This window comes from Manis javanica, chromosome 12 (assembly GCF_040802235.1).
Source record: "Manis javanica isolate MJ-LG chromosome 12, MJ_LKY, whole genome shotgun sequence".
NCBI lineage: Eukaryota > Metazoa > Chordata > Mammalia > Pholidota > Manidae > Manis > Manis javanica.
This window is the reverse complement of record NC_133167.1, coordinates 92,057,775-92,071,536: the sequence shown is the minus strand read 5'-3', so window position 1 is coordinate 92,071,536 and position 13,762 is coordinate 92,057,775. Positions and strand designations below refer to the sequence as shown.

The window sequence follows — 13,762 nt, the reverse complement described above, 5'->3', positions numbered from 1 at the left end:
TTGTGGTGCCGAGGTTCCTATAAGGATCTAATGGCATTCAAGTCCCAGAATCGGTGACTGATGAGATTTAGTGTGTTCATTCATTTAAAAATAGCATGCCTACTATGTGTTAGGCACTGCCTAGATGTTGGGAACACAGCAACAAATAAGCCAGATAAGGATCCTCTTGTGGACCTTATTGTTTTTTGATCCCAGAGGTTTTTGACTTTTAACAATGGACAAAGTGCCAGCTTGGCTGAAAGACAAAGGAATCAGGTTCTACATTTGGGATTAAGCCACATTTCCGGGGTGGGGGTAGAGGTAGGGGAGGTTGTCCCAGCATCCTGGGACCACACCATCTTCCACCTACTCCTAAGTGGACTATGGAAATGGAATCATCAGTGACTAGATCCATTGTCGTTTTTCTTGGGCCTTTGCCAGGCTCCAGCAAGACAAAGCCTTTCTGTGGAGTGTACTCAGTGATAGGAAAGGCCAGGGAGGGCAAAGTACTGGAATTACTGGTTAGAGAAGGGGCCTACGACCACCACTCAGCCATTGCTCAGGAAGACATTGCCCCCTCGTGGTTCCTCATACAACCCGGAGGGGAACGGGCTGTCCGAGTTCCCAGATTAACTCTTGTCCTTGCCTCTTCTGAACTTCAATGGCAGTTTCAACAGATTCGTGGTTTATTTTCATCCAGGACACACCTTTTTCCCTTCTAGAGAGAACTGACATCATGACCCCAAATAAATCTCTTCATCAAAATCTTTGGACTCTCCCCACCCTCCCAAGAAACCCAATTTGTAAATCCAGGTATCACTACTGTTTTTCTCTAAACAGTACTATTAAAGTCAACGCCCTCCTTGCTTTCTACAAATTTGAAAAAGGATCTGCGATAATGTTGCCCTGGAGTTGGTCTGGGTATCTAAATTCCCAAAAAGCAGGGCCTTATCTTCATTTCCCACCGCCATCCCACCCCATTCCCAGAGAATAAACCAGTAGAGGCTGAAGACTGCCTGGCGGGGAGGGGGAATGATAAACAAGAGAAACGAGCAAATAAATAATGAGGAGTTGGGAATGGAAAGGAAGCGCATGCTGGGAGAGAATTCCTGGGAGTGGGAGCGAGGGAGAACCTCCTAACCTTTGGGGTTTTAAATTTATACGTTTGTATGATGCAGTGTTGAAAAAACTACAGCCCAGGGGAAAAAATGGTCGTTTCCTTAATTATAACGCCAACTTCCACGTATTGTAAACTTAACCTGGGCAGGAGTGGGTGCCAGGTGCTATCGCGCTATCAACCTATCGTCTCCTCTAATAGTGACCCCCTGTGAGGCAACACAACTGCTTCCATCTCACAGCTGAGGAAACAAACCACTCAGCCTCTCCGAGGCTGGGGCATAAACAAGCGTGGCACGCCGACCCGCGCAATTGCCGAGTCCCAGTCTTTTGTAAGCCACCGTGGCGTCGGAAGTCACCTAGGCAACAGATATTTATTGAGTGCCTACTATATGCCAGGTAGCGTATTCAAATAGCTGTGGGATTAAAGGTAAATTGCGCACAGTTCGGTCTTCTAGAAAGATCTCCCCGAAGAGTACGGGGCACAGCTAGGTTAACAAACAGGTCCAGAACCGCCTGAGTAGGGGCCACGAGCAACCTCGTGCGCGCAGCGGCCGGGGCGGGGAGGCTGAGGGTTCGGAGAACCCGGCGCTGGAAACGCCGGCCCCGAGAGGGCTGCCCCCGTAAGTCACTCGAACTGTCGCATCCTGTCATTTCAAGCTGCCAACAAGGAAGCGAAGAAATAGGTCTAAACCGGTACTGAAAAGGCGGCGTAGGCTTAGGGAGAGGGGTGCGGATCCTTAGCGAAAGCAAGCAAACAAGAGTGGCGCATCACACTTCCCGGCGTCGTGCTGGCCGGGCCGGGGTCCCCGAAGCCCCTGTCCAGACTCGCGCGCACTGCCACGAGGGTCCGCCGGCTCGGGGCCCACCCAGGGGGAGGGCCTGCCCTTCCCCGCCTCGGCCCTCGCCCCCGACCTACCGCCGCGCCGGGGCTGGGGTCGCCGCTTCCGCCGGGGCCCGCGGCCCCTCCCCGGCGCGCCATCCGGCCGCGGGGCAGCCCCTCCTCCCGCGGGGGCGCCGCCGCCCCGGGCCGCGTCCCTCCGGGCGCCGCCGGCAGCCCACGTCCAGGGAGGGCGGAGGAGGAGGAGGAGGAGGAGGAGTAGAGGGGCGGGCGGGAGGGAGGAAGGCAGCGAGGGAGAGGGGGCCGCGGATCCCGTGCTTCCCAGAGCTGCCTGCAGCGCGCGCTCAGCGGCTCCCCGGTCCCCGCAGCGGCCCGCGCCCCGCGCCGCCCCCCGCCTCCCCCTGCTCTCGGGGCGCCTCGCCCCCTCCCCCAGTGGCCGCTTGGCTCGGGCAGCGGCCGCCCCGGCCCCAGCTGCGGGCTCACTCCCGGGACGCGCGCCCTCGCCCCGGCCTCTCTCTCCCTTCCTGCCTGCCTCCCCTCGCGCCCGCCCTCTCCAGGTCTCCCTCCCGGGCCCCGGCCGGCTGCGTCCCTGCCCGGCCTCTCTCGGACTTCCTGGGTCGCCCGCCGCCGCGGGACCCGAGCGGCCGCTGCCCCGGCTCCAGCCCCCGCAGCCTGGGGAGCCCCGGCGCCCGGGGAGGGAACAGCGGGCGAGCGCGCCCTCGCCCAGCCCCGCGCCCAGCCCTGCCGGCGAGGAAGGACCGGGAAGATGAACAACGGCGGCAAAGCCGAGAAGGAGAACAGCCCGAGCGAGGCCAACCTTCAGGAGGAAGAGGTACGGAGTGGCTGGGCGCGACCGGCGGGCGCGGGGCTGGCGGAGGGGGTGCCGCGCTCGGGGCTGGGGACTGCTCCTGTCCGGGACGCACCCGGGCCGGGGAGGGGGATCTTCCGAGAGAGCGTGTTTCTGGGGGTTCCCGCGCGTCCTGTGCCTAACATTGCGTAACTTTGAGGACTTCTCGGAGACTTTTGTAAGTATAATGCTCAGCTTTGTTTGCTTGGGATTTTAAAAGCGGAATCGAGTGCTGCCTCCTGGATGACCTCGGTTTACTGGGAACCGGAGGGTGAGGATTTAGTTCTGCGTCTGGGGCTGGAAGTTATGGGGTGTGTTGTGTTTAGTTTAAGGAAGAAACTCGGGGAAAGTTCTCGTTACAAGACACCTTCGGTTCCCTGCCCCCTCCCTAACAACGTTAAAAGTTCTTGGTGAAATATCTTCCCAGCTGGGTCATTTTGGATTAATAGATAACTCATCAGCTGCATTCTTCTCTGATGAGTCAGAGACCCCGACCCTGAATAATTAGGTTTTGTAAATTTAGGGGGCGATGCAGTCGTGGGGAGCAGAACAAAAAAGTTTAAAACTTTACAATTCCCCAAGTGATCGAGGCTGTTTTAAGAGGGCTTTGACTTCTGAGCGTGCATTTTTCGGTGGTGCGTCGGTAATGAGGATAAAAGCGTTGCGGCTGCAGAGCGTTCCTTTGGTAGAAATAAAATTAAGTAAACGTAGGAGGGGACTCCTGACCAGACGGTTCAGAATAGCGTAGTTAGGATATTTGTGGTATCCTAGTCAGTGGCTCTGTTGCTGCAGGTACACAGAGTCCAAGGAACAATACTTCCCGCTTGCTTCTTAGGCTGCCACAAAGCTGGTCCTTAAACTTTCTCAAAGGAACTTGAGTGTGTGTAGATGCAAGAAAGTGTGTGCATCGCGATGTGACTTATAAAGCACTCTTATAGGTATTGCGTCCTAATCAGTAAGGTTAACAGAGTGGTAAACTGATTCTAAAGCAGTTAGAATGTTGAGATTATTGTTGAGATACTTTTTGTGGGCACACTAAAATTCTGATAGTGAAACCAAACGTTGCGGAGAACATAATTAATACGTATAAGTTCTCAACCCATTGTCCACTCATAAAAAGGAAACTAAATGGAAACGATAGAGACCTAAGACCATGCAAAACTATGCAAAATACAAGATTTTACTCTTAAAGTTGTATGGCAATGCAACCTGGGTGAATTGCAGTGAGCCAAAAATTACCTTCTCACCTGAGAAAACTGCCTGTTTTATTAATAGTTTGAAAAGTGTTAGTTTGAAAAGTGTTTGCATGCTAGTTTTTTCCTTTTAACTACAAGTGTAGAAACAGTGGCATTCCTTTTGCAAAGAGATGGAGGCTTGAATTTCAAGTTCCACTTTTTTCTTGAAACTTGCTGCTTTGCTGTTTAATTTCCCTACCATTGAAATTAAAAATTAAAAAATGACAGCTTTACTTTTTTAAAGAAACCGTTACATTTAAATAATTGTCCTAACACACCAAGGTAATAATTGTTTTAGAAAACCTTTGTATTTCACTTAGATTGACAATATCTTTAATAAACGTAATAATAATATTGTACAAAATAATTTTTCTCCCTCTCAATTGAGAACACTTGCAAATGGAAAAAGTTAATCAGGCAAACCACTTTTTTTCTTTTTTCTTTTTCTCTTTTTGACTTTATAGGTATCAAAAGAGCTTTGAGTGTCCCTAAACCATAACCTACTTAATAAAAGCAGAGAGAGATTTTTCTGCTTGACCTATCTCAGCCTAACTGTTGTTAGGACTAAAGGTGTTGTCTGCCTGGTTCCTGGGCTCCTTGACTTAATGTGCAAGTAAAGTCACAGGCTGTCGCAGAACAGCACTGCCTCTTACCTGTCCCTTTTGCCCTGACACTATTGTTCCAGATTTTCAGCTGGGAATGGCATATGGTTCTAGGAAGTGTCAGTTGTTTTAGACACTTGGTATTTTGAAAAACAAGAGGACAGGAAGATTTTAGGACCCAGGTTGTATAACAGGTGAAATGTACAAAACAAACACACCATGAAGAGACAGGTTTTTATAATATTTAAAGTTCAGGAAAAGAAAGTAAGTTGGCCTGAATGCTCCAGGTAATTCTGCCCCAATTCCCTGTTTTGAGTTAGTTTTGTTTTTGAAAAATTCCTAACCTCTTTTTTCTAACCCCGAAAGCCACAAGTAAAATAAATGTGGTATTTGGTGAGCTCTGTTAATGTGCCCAGCGTTATACAAAACCACCTCACTGGACGCTTTCCCTGCCCACCCAGCGATCAGCAGTTTGCTCTCAAATACATTTAAAAGTTTTTCCCGAGGACTCCAATAAACTGAACAGACACATGTAAAACGCATATATATATAAAATGAGAGGAAAAAGTGTGTTTGGTTGTGTGGTGGCCATTGAGCCGATGTTGGAAAAGCAAGTCCAGTTGTCATTAAGGAAAAATCATTTCAAAGATCAGAGTAATTTATTAGGCTTTCTCTACCGCTTTATGGAAGCAAGGTGTTTTTTTTTTCTTCTGTTTTTAAAGTGAGTTCTTTTTTTTAATTCTAGTACATTTTAGTCTTGTTTGAGAGCTTATGAAGTTTACTTCTGAAGTAATTGATGCTGAAACATACTTGGTTCCAACTGTATAGAGTGAACAGTCTAGGATTTAGGAGAATTTTTGCAGCTCTTTAAGGGTCAGAAGTTTTTGAGAACTTGGGCAGGACGTAGGCTTCTGCACTGGATAGTATTTAAAACTTTCAGGAGAAAGTAATTTTAAGATGGAGCTGGCCAGCTGTAAGAGAGACTACGTGTGGCTTCCTGGCCTCTAGAATGTTTATGTGTGTATTCCTATGCAAGTTGTCCCTATAAGGAAATACTAGTTGTCAAAATCCTGCTGGGATCTGAGATTAATAAGGCTTGTTTACATCATTTTATACATCGTTTACAATGTTACAATTAATAAAATAATTCCTAGAATTGGCCTCTAATCTTGAACTGGACATATTCTTAAAACACCTTTGGCAGTTTGCACTTGACCAGATTTTATTCAAACTTAACAAGTATATAAATAATAGACTCATAATTGCCTTCTAAGTTAGGTTTTGTATATTAAGGTGTTTTCTATCGTGCGGTAGAGATTATTTCCGGTCACTGAATTTTCAAAATAGAAATTTCTTTTTTGGAAATCAGGTAATGTAATTTGGTTTTTAACTTTTGTCCATGTCATTGGGTACTTTTCACGTTGATTACAAATCCTTTCTAAAAGGCATTTTATTATGTTGAAGCATTCGTGTTAAACCATAATTTTCCCTTAAACTGTTTCGATTGAAGTTTCCCATACTTTAAACAGCAAAAAATTTGGCATTGTTAGGATATTGATAAAAAAAGATGTTTGATGTTCGGCGGAAATCACGTAAAGTCGGTTGGTTAGAAGTTAATGCAAATCTTTATTTCACATTGCTTCTTTTAAAGCGCCTAATTAATTTTGCCCACAATTGGGGCCATGAAGAAAATTGTTTTTTATAAATGGCACAGAGAAAGGGCACCCCGTCAGTTTAACATGGCAACCTCAGGTTTGCATTGAGCATAGAGATTCATCTGCATTGTAACTTGGGGAAAGTGAAGTATGGTTTTAAACAATTTAACCAAGTTTGGAGTCTTGTTTTCGAATCCAAATCTAATACACAAGATTTATTTCAGCCTCAGAGTAGGATTTGGTGACAGTGTTTGGGGTGAAAATATGGCGACTTCTAGTGAAATTACACTGGAAGAATGCTGCCAATATGGCATATGTGCTTTTGAGTTACTTTTTCCAAAAGTGGTTTTTAGATTTCCTTGATAAGCCCTCAGGTTGAGGTGCAGCCTTCTTTGTTTCCAATGGCATTTTTTTTTTAGTGGATAGTTAGGATAGGGTAGAGGTCGTTTTGAAGGATGCTTCCATAATACTTTTTGTAGGTTCCTATGAGGATAAAGGTGTTCAGTGGGGGCAATGGGCAATAAAGCAGGAACTTGTGATGGTGATACAAATTAGCTCAGCTTTCTGGACGACTTTGGCATTACTATGTATCAAAGTATGTTTAAGTCCTTTGATTCAGTGTTTTTACTTCTAGGAATTTACCCTAAGGACATAATGAGTATGTGCAAAGATTTGTTTATAGGAATGATTACAATAGTTATTTATGACCATGAAATTTCACAAAGACTCTGTATGTCTAACATGGGGAAGTTGTTAAGTGAATCATGTAATTCCTAAAAGAAAATAAAAAAGCCACTTTTTTTTTTAAAGAAAAAAAATGTATATATTTGGTGGCATGTAACAACTGAAATGTCTTCACTCCCAGCTCTCGAGGCCAGAAATCTAGAATCAAGGTGTCAGTATTGCCACGTTCCCTCTGAAGTCTGTATGGGAGAATCCAGCTTTGTCTCTTCCAACTTCTGACATTTTAATTGAAGGGGTACTTCTCAATGTCACAACATTAAATGACAAGACCAGGTTTAAAAGTTATATGCTGTGTGATGCCAATTCTTTAAAAACAAAAAATCCCCACATATATAAGCCAAGTATTAATTTAAAATGATCTGATTGCTAGATTACAGATAATTTTTGTTTATATACTGTCTGCTGCTTTTCTGTGCTTTCTAAATTTGCTAAAATGAAATGAGAAACAAAGCAACTGAATGTTTCTCTCTGAGGATTTCATTCCATCCCCTTGAGATACCTGCAGGTGTCACAGAGCCATTGGGTTGCTCCCATTTCCTTCGGCTTCGCCTTGCTGCTGGAACTGGGCCTCTTCGTTACCCATGGCCTTTCTTCATAAAGTGTGTGTCACTCATTCCTTTAGCCTGGCTGATTTCTGTCATCTTCAGCTGCTTCCTAGTCCCTTCTTATACGCACACTGCTGGTCCCTCTGATGCCCCGAATCCCTCAGCAGAACTCTGTTCTCCACACAGTAAAGTCCAAACTTGACGTTCAAGTTGCCCTAAGGTACCTCGATATGCTGCAAACCAGGCTTCAGCCACCTTTTGCCTCTTGACCTAGCCTGGAGTCCGTTTGTAGCCTGCATTTTGCGGGCTCCCACCACCTAAATGTGCCATCCCAAAGAGGATTCTCTTCTGAAGTCCAATAGAGGTTATTGTCTATTGTCTCCATTTAACTCCTGGGTCATTACCTACTTTCTTGTATCTTTTTAAAAGATTAATGCCATCTTATCACAGTATTTCAATACTGAACACCTGCCCAAAGACAGAACCCCAGCACCGGGTAAGTACCGTGCACACACACACACACACACAGATGCATATAATTCTTTATATGTCACTTATAAATGTTTCTGTATCTTTATTGGTAGGGCTGGGGATGATAACCCGGTATAGGTAAGCTATCCAAAAAATAAATAAGCTGCCAGTTGGTCCTAGGGTTGGAAGTGCAGCATGGAGAATATAGCCAATGGTTCTGTAACATCTTTCTGTGTTGACAGATAGTAACCACACTGGTGGGGGTGAGGATTTAATTATGTGGGTAACTGTTGAACCACTGTGCTGTATACTTGAAACCAGTATAATGTGTATCAGCTATACTTCAATAAAAAAAAAAAGCAGCCACTTGTTTAATATTGAGGTCCATGGCCTGCAGGAGAAGACAGGACCTCCTCTGCCTGGCCGCCCCACAGCCGCTGCTGGGGCGGGCCTGCTCATGCCCAGGTGCGGGTGGCTTTTCACCCTTAGGATGTGGTTTCTGCCGAGGAGCTCAACTTGGCCTTTTGGACCCCGGCTTCTGGAAGCCTTGGCGAGGTGGAAGAGCAGGGCTCCCCGGCTCCCAAACAAGCCTGCTCTGTGGGGCAGCCACTTGGTATGTTTGTGTTCAGGTTTCATCAGGCACTTTCGCGTCTGGCTGCCTGGGGGTAGGGGAAAGGGAATGCAAATGTCCCCCTTGAACAGTGCTTGCCTGGGTCAAAGAAAAACCTTCGGCAGGAATGAGGGGAATGAGCCATGATAACAGGTGGAGCGCGGTGGCTGCACGGCTCCGTGGGCTGGAGGCCAGTCCGGACCAGGTGTTCAGGTTGATGCCATGTTGATATGGGATGAGCTGACTGGAAGGAGGGGATGACTGGGTACACTCTCATCCCTGCCTTTAAAATGTACCAGGAGAGTATTTCCCGCAGCTTCAGTGCACTGAGTGTGTGTTGGTGCAGGGAGGCGCGGCCCTTGACAGCATGCTTGGAGGGTGAGTGGGTGTGTGAACTTATCACAGTGAAGTTCCCTGGTTTGTCATGTTGGCTGATAGCAGGAAAAAGAAAATACTGAAATATTTGAACCTATGAAGCTCTCAGAAATTTGTTGTCTGTTCATTCAAAAAATGGTAGTTGCTAACTTCTCAGTGTTACTATGTGCCAAGCACCCTGACTGGGGTACAGTGCTGATGGAGGGTTTAGGGGACGAGGATCCTCATTTTATGGGGAAGCAGTGAGGCTCTGAGGGGCCCTGGGGCCTTTGGGTGTGGCTTCCTGGGGTGCGCCAGGGCAGCAAGGTAGTTTACTGCCCTGTGTTGACGTGCACGTGGATCTGAGTTGGAAACTCAGTCAACATGCGAGCAGGACAGGGTAGTGTAGCCATGTCAGAGGAAGCGTGAAAAAGGTGACATTTGAACTAAGGCCCAACTGAGATTTTCCCAGATGAGGAAAGGGTTGAGACAGTGCAGGAGTGATCAGCCTACTTGAAGAGACAGGCCTATTAAAAGGACCCTTCTGGGCAGAGCAAGCCCTGCATGGCAGGAGAGGAAGGGGAGTGAGGAGCCCGGGAGGTCAGGCCTTCCCCGCCAGGGTGGCGAGTCAGCTGTACCCGGCTCCGGGGCTGGGCATCCTGGGCCGGGCCAGCGGGGAGGAGGGCTGCAGGGGGCTTTGGCGGAGTGGAGAGAGGCTGGTGAGGCCCGCAGGAGTCCTGGTCTCAAAATTAGGCGGGGGCAACTGCCCCAGAGGTGGGAGAGGTGTTTGGGGGCCTCAGCTGGCAGAGGCGGAGAGAAGCCCCAGCATTCCATCCCTGAAGCCTCCGGGGTCTCTCCTCTGGATGAATGTGTTTGTGTTTGTAGAAATAGAAGCTTGAGGGATTGAAAGGGAAAGGAAAGGAGGCATCTAGGAGGTGAAAACCCTTAGGTTTGAGCATCAGAGAAGAGGGCTGATGTTGAAAAGCAATTTTCAGAACAATTCAAGAATACAAGGTTGGGAGCTGTGAATGGAATGCCCAGAAAATTGGAGATTTTCGGCAGGTAACAAAAGAGAGCCATCATTTACTTAAAATCTGCAGCTATGTAATAAATAAATAAATAAATAAATAAATAAATAAATAAATAAATAAATAAATAATTAATAAGATGGGGAGGGGGAGACCGGAAATTCTCAGGAAAAACTGATGCAAAGTTTTTAAACTCTCTTTAATTTAGAAGCATAAACATGTATTACATGTAACGTGCCTCATTGATAATATGACAGTGTTCAGCGTACTTACCATTTAAAAGCCTGAGTCGGGGGAAGCCTAGACAAAAATCTGGATGTATGTGGTATTTCTGATACACTTTTTGTTTTCATCAACAGACTCTGGAAATTCTTTTCCTCTAAAATTTGTAGGTAATGCCTAGGCTTTTACTGCACCCACCTGTCTTTATCCCACTCCGGTGCCTAGAAGGGAAGGTGAAGCAGCCACAGCGTTTGTAGACAGGTTTGGAAAGTGACGGTGGAGGGCTGGCCCCGAAGCTGGAGTGCTGCTTTCTTAGAGAAGTTAAAAGTTGCTTTATTCTTTAGACTTTCCTGAAGGGAAAAAGCGTAGCATGAGCCTGGGGCCAGAGCCTGAAGTCATCTATTCTGTGGGTCATATATTCAATTTATTCATTTCCTGCTTTGCTAAAGTTTATATTCCTTTTCTGCTCACAGCTAAGCGTCAGCTCCTGAAGAAAAGAAAAGTAGTCCAGGAATTTAAGAAAACAACAACACGGCATTTGTATGACATTTGTATTTCCCGTAGGTTTTAACTCTGCTGCAACCATTGTGATGTATATTATGTAGAATCCTGGAGACAAAAAAGGAAATGGTAGCAATAAATGCCAATCACACCCGGAAGATAATCCCAAATTCCAGGCTGTTAATGCAGTATTGTTACACAAATGTAAAATGCAAAGGGAAAGCTGATTCAGCCCCCACAATTTTGCACAGGTTAGGGAAATCTGGGAGCCTTGGAATTGAGGAGCATCTCACCAACCCATGAAAATAAGAGGCCATTTTCTGCTTTCAATTTTTTTTCCTCACAAGTTGATTTTAAAATGACATTCCCCTGCTTTTCGTGAATTCTTATGTCACCAGGTAGCTATGCTGGCAGGTGCCTAACATTATCCTAAGAGAAACCCTGAAGAGTAAAAAAAAAAAAAAATTTTTTTTCCCTTGAATCCCCAGGATTCTGCTTTGTGAAAATTTCTTATGCTCACCTGTAAGATGAATGAATACTTAGGGCCACCTGAGGGGAAGTTACAGCGCAGAAAGTGCTATCTTATTACAGAAGTACCAGAATTTCCTTTGTACTGGGAGGGGAAGTGCTACAAAAGTGTAATTACTTTACCCAGCATGTGTGATTTACAGGACTTAAAATGTGTGAACTTCCAAAGAGGCATCTGTTTTTAAATACAGTAAACCTCTAAGCCAACAGGATGTGTTTGGGGACGGGGAGAAGGGGGAGCGCGTGCGCACACACTTCTCATCCTGTGCCTGCCCTGGGATGCGGGGTGACTGGGAGGAAAATGTTGGTAATTAATTGCTGAGGGGCCTTGCTTATCAGTAGAAGGAACTTGTGAAGTACTGACGTCCAGTCAGTCCCTACGAGGCCCGGTCACTGTTGTGCGATGCTCCCTTCCTTCTGCACTCTAAGCCCGGTGTCTATCTTTCCAAAATCTCCAAGCATTTTCCCAGTGATGTGCAAAGGAATTGTTAGAGCTGATGCTGAGGCCATTTTTGTCGCAAAAATTTCCTCTTCCATCCTAGTCCGTGTAAGAAAGGTGGAGGATGGATTGGAGATTGGGGGCATATCCAAATTGAATTAAATCTGTGAAAGCATGTATGGATTTTTTATCTTGCTAATTCCTTAAGCTTTTACTGAGTAGTTGTCTACTCTTGTTTTATTGTTGCACTTTTTGACAAACCAAATGAAGTGTTATCATCCCTTGATTAGGGATAAGAAAACTGAGGCTCTGAGAGATTAAAGTAATTTGTCTGCGGTACAGCTGGAGGGTTGGAACTTAAAATTTCTGCAGTGGTGCAGGAGGCTCATGTGATTGGGCCCTGCTGGTCTCTGACCTCATCTACCAGGAATCAGGGCCTCCTTCATTCTCCTTCAGCTGTTTGGGCCTTGTTTAGGGATCTCCAGCTTGCCAAACTTGTTCCTGCCTCAGGGCCTTTGTGCTTGCTCCTCTGTCTGCCTGGAAAACCCTGCACCTCCAGTTTATATGGCAGCTTCATCCTTGTCATTCATTCAGATCTCAGCTCAGATGTTAACCCAGAGCGGCCTTTGACCTCCAGGCTGAGAGTGGGCCCACATTCCCAACCACTGTTGCATCCCTCTTGTTTTCCAGATAGTATTTTTACTGGCTGATATTACCTTGGGTATTTGTCTTGCACTCCTGGAATGTGACTCCCCGGCCAGTGGCCGCAGGGACCTCTGACTTGCTGAAGGCTGTAACCCCCACTGCCTACAGCCGTGCCTGGAACTGCCCAATGTTCGCGCTTCATTACATGAGTGGAGTACAGAGCAACCTGTGCAGCTCTGAGGCCTACACAGTGTACCACAGTGTCATGAGCTTTTCCCAGCAGTTTTTAGATTACATTTTAATTACTGCTGCCTTCAGGACGATCGTTTCTGGGCTCCCTGCTCCCCTTAATCACATCAGAAAGTACAGCTATCACCCGCTTTGAAGCCAGAGATTTCAGGTGGTGAGCGATAGCCCCCTTGCTGGGGGGTGTGCAGCAGTTCTTCACACAAAAAGGACTCTCCCCTTAGTTGGACTGGAAACCTGGTACAGAATTCCACAGAACCGGCTTGGAGTGATAAGGTAAACGTCAGGGAGGGCGCGTTTGATTCCTCTCTCACAGATGGGACTGTGGGTTGCAAAGGGTTAATGTGAATGACCAGGTGGGACTGATTTAGGGTAGCCTTAGGCACTTTGGGCCCTTTGATTCATCAGTCTGACCTCAAGCTCAGTTTGCTTTTCTACCTTTGCTTACAAAGTAAAAAGGCGGTAGCTCAGGATAGTGCGGCTTTAGCTTTAGCGGCCAGGCCCCCTGGAGATCCTGAGTGGGGAGCAGGGAGGGGGCGTCTGATCCTGGCGCTGCGAACCCTGATGGAGGCACCTCCCAGTCACAGCCCTGTGCCCACTGGTCAGCCTCACAGACCCAGGAGCTGGGTGTTTTTGTTCTTGTTCTGTTTTGTTGTGTTTTTTCATTGTAAAGCCGAACAGATGACATTTCAGGCTGGACGAAATGTAAATCATTACATGGGTAGCCAGACTGCCTGTGAATGGAGCACACAGCCCACCCAGGAAAATGCAGGCGAGGGGTTATCCTCATCTACGTTACAATACTTGACCTTGAGCAAAAACAAACTTTTTAAAGTTTACCGTCATCGACTATCAGTAGTCCTAGAATCAGGCATATAAAATCCTTATATTAGTTGGTTCTTAACCAAATCATCAGTACTCTTCATTTTTTTTTCTTAGGGACCTAGGACAAGTCATCTAAGCTGCTTGTCTTTGATAAGTCATTTAAGTTTGTGGCCTTAACTAAAACGTAAGGATTGGACAGACGGCACCATTAAAAGAGCCATAACTCCACTCCTATTTTACTACTCCACCCCCCTCACCATTTCCAGATTGTGATACGGAATGCTGCGGTGGCCCGCCAGCCCAGATCCATTGGGGGTGGAGGCGAGGCT

General features: G+C 46.6%; 1 protein-coding gene across 7 annotated transcripts in view; it reads left to right on the top strand.

Annotated features, from left to right (window-relative positions):
• RBPMS (RNA binding protein, mRNA processing factor) overlaps positions 1-13,762 on the top strand; it is a 167,411-nt gene that overhangs the window by 3,664 nt on the left and 149,985 nt on the right. Inside the window, exon 1 of one of the 7 annotated variants that reach the window (XM_073219055.1) lies at positions 2,223-2,768. The exons of 1 other annotated variant lie outside the window; for it this stretch is intronic. In XM_073219055.1, coding sequence (XP_073075156.1) covers positions 2,703-2,768 — 66 coding nt within the window. In that variant the 5' untranslated portion in view covers positions 2,223-2,702. Of the gene's footprint in view, positions 1-2,222; positions 2,769-7,982; positions 8,061-13,762 lie in introns of those variants that run through there. 5 more of the 7 variants (XM_073219051.1, XM_073219056.1, XM_073219059.1 and 2 more) reach the window with 5 other exon arrangements.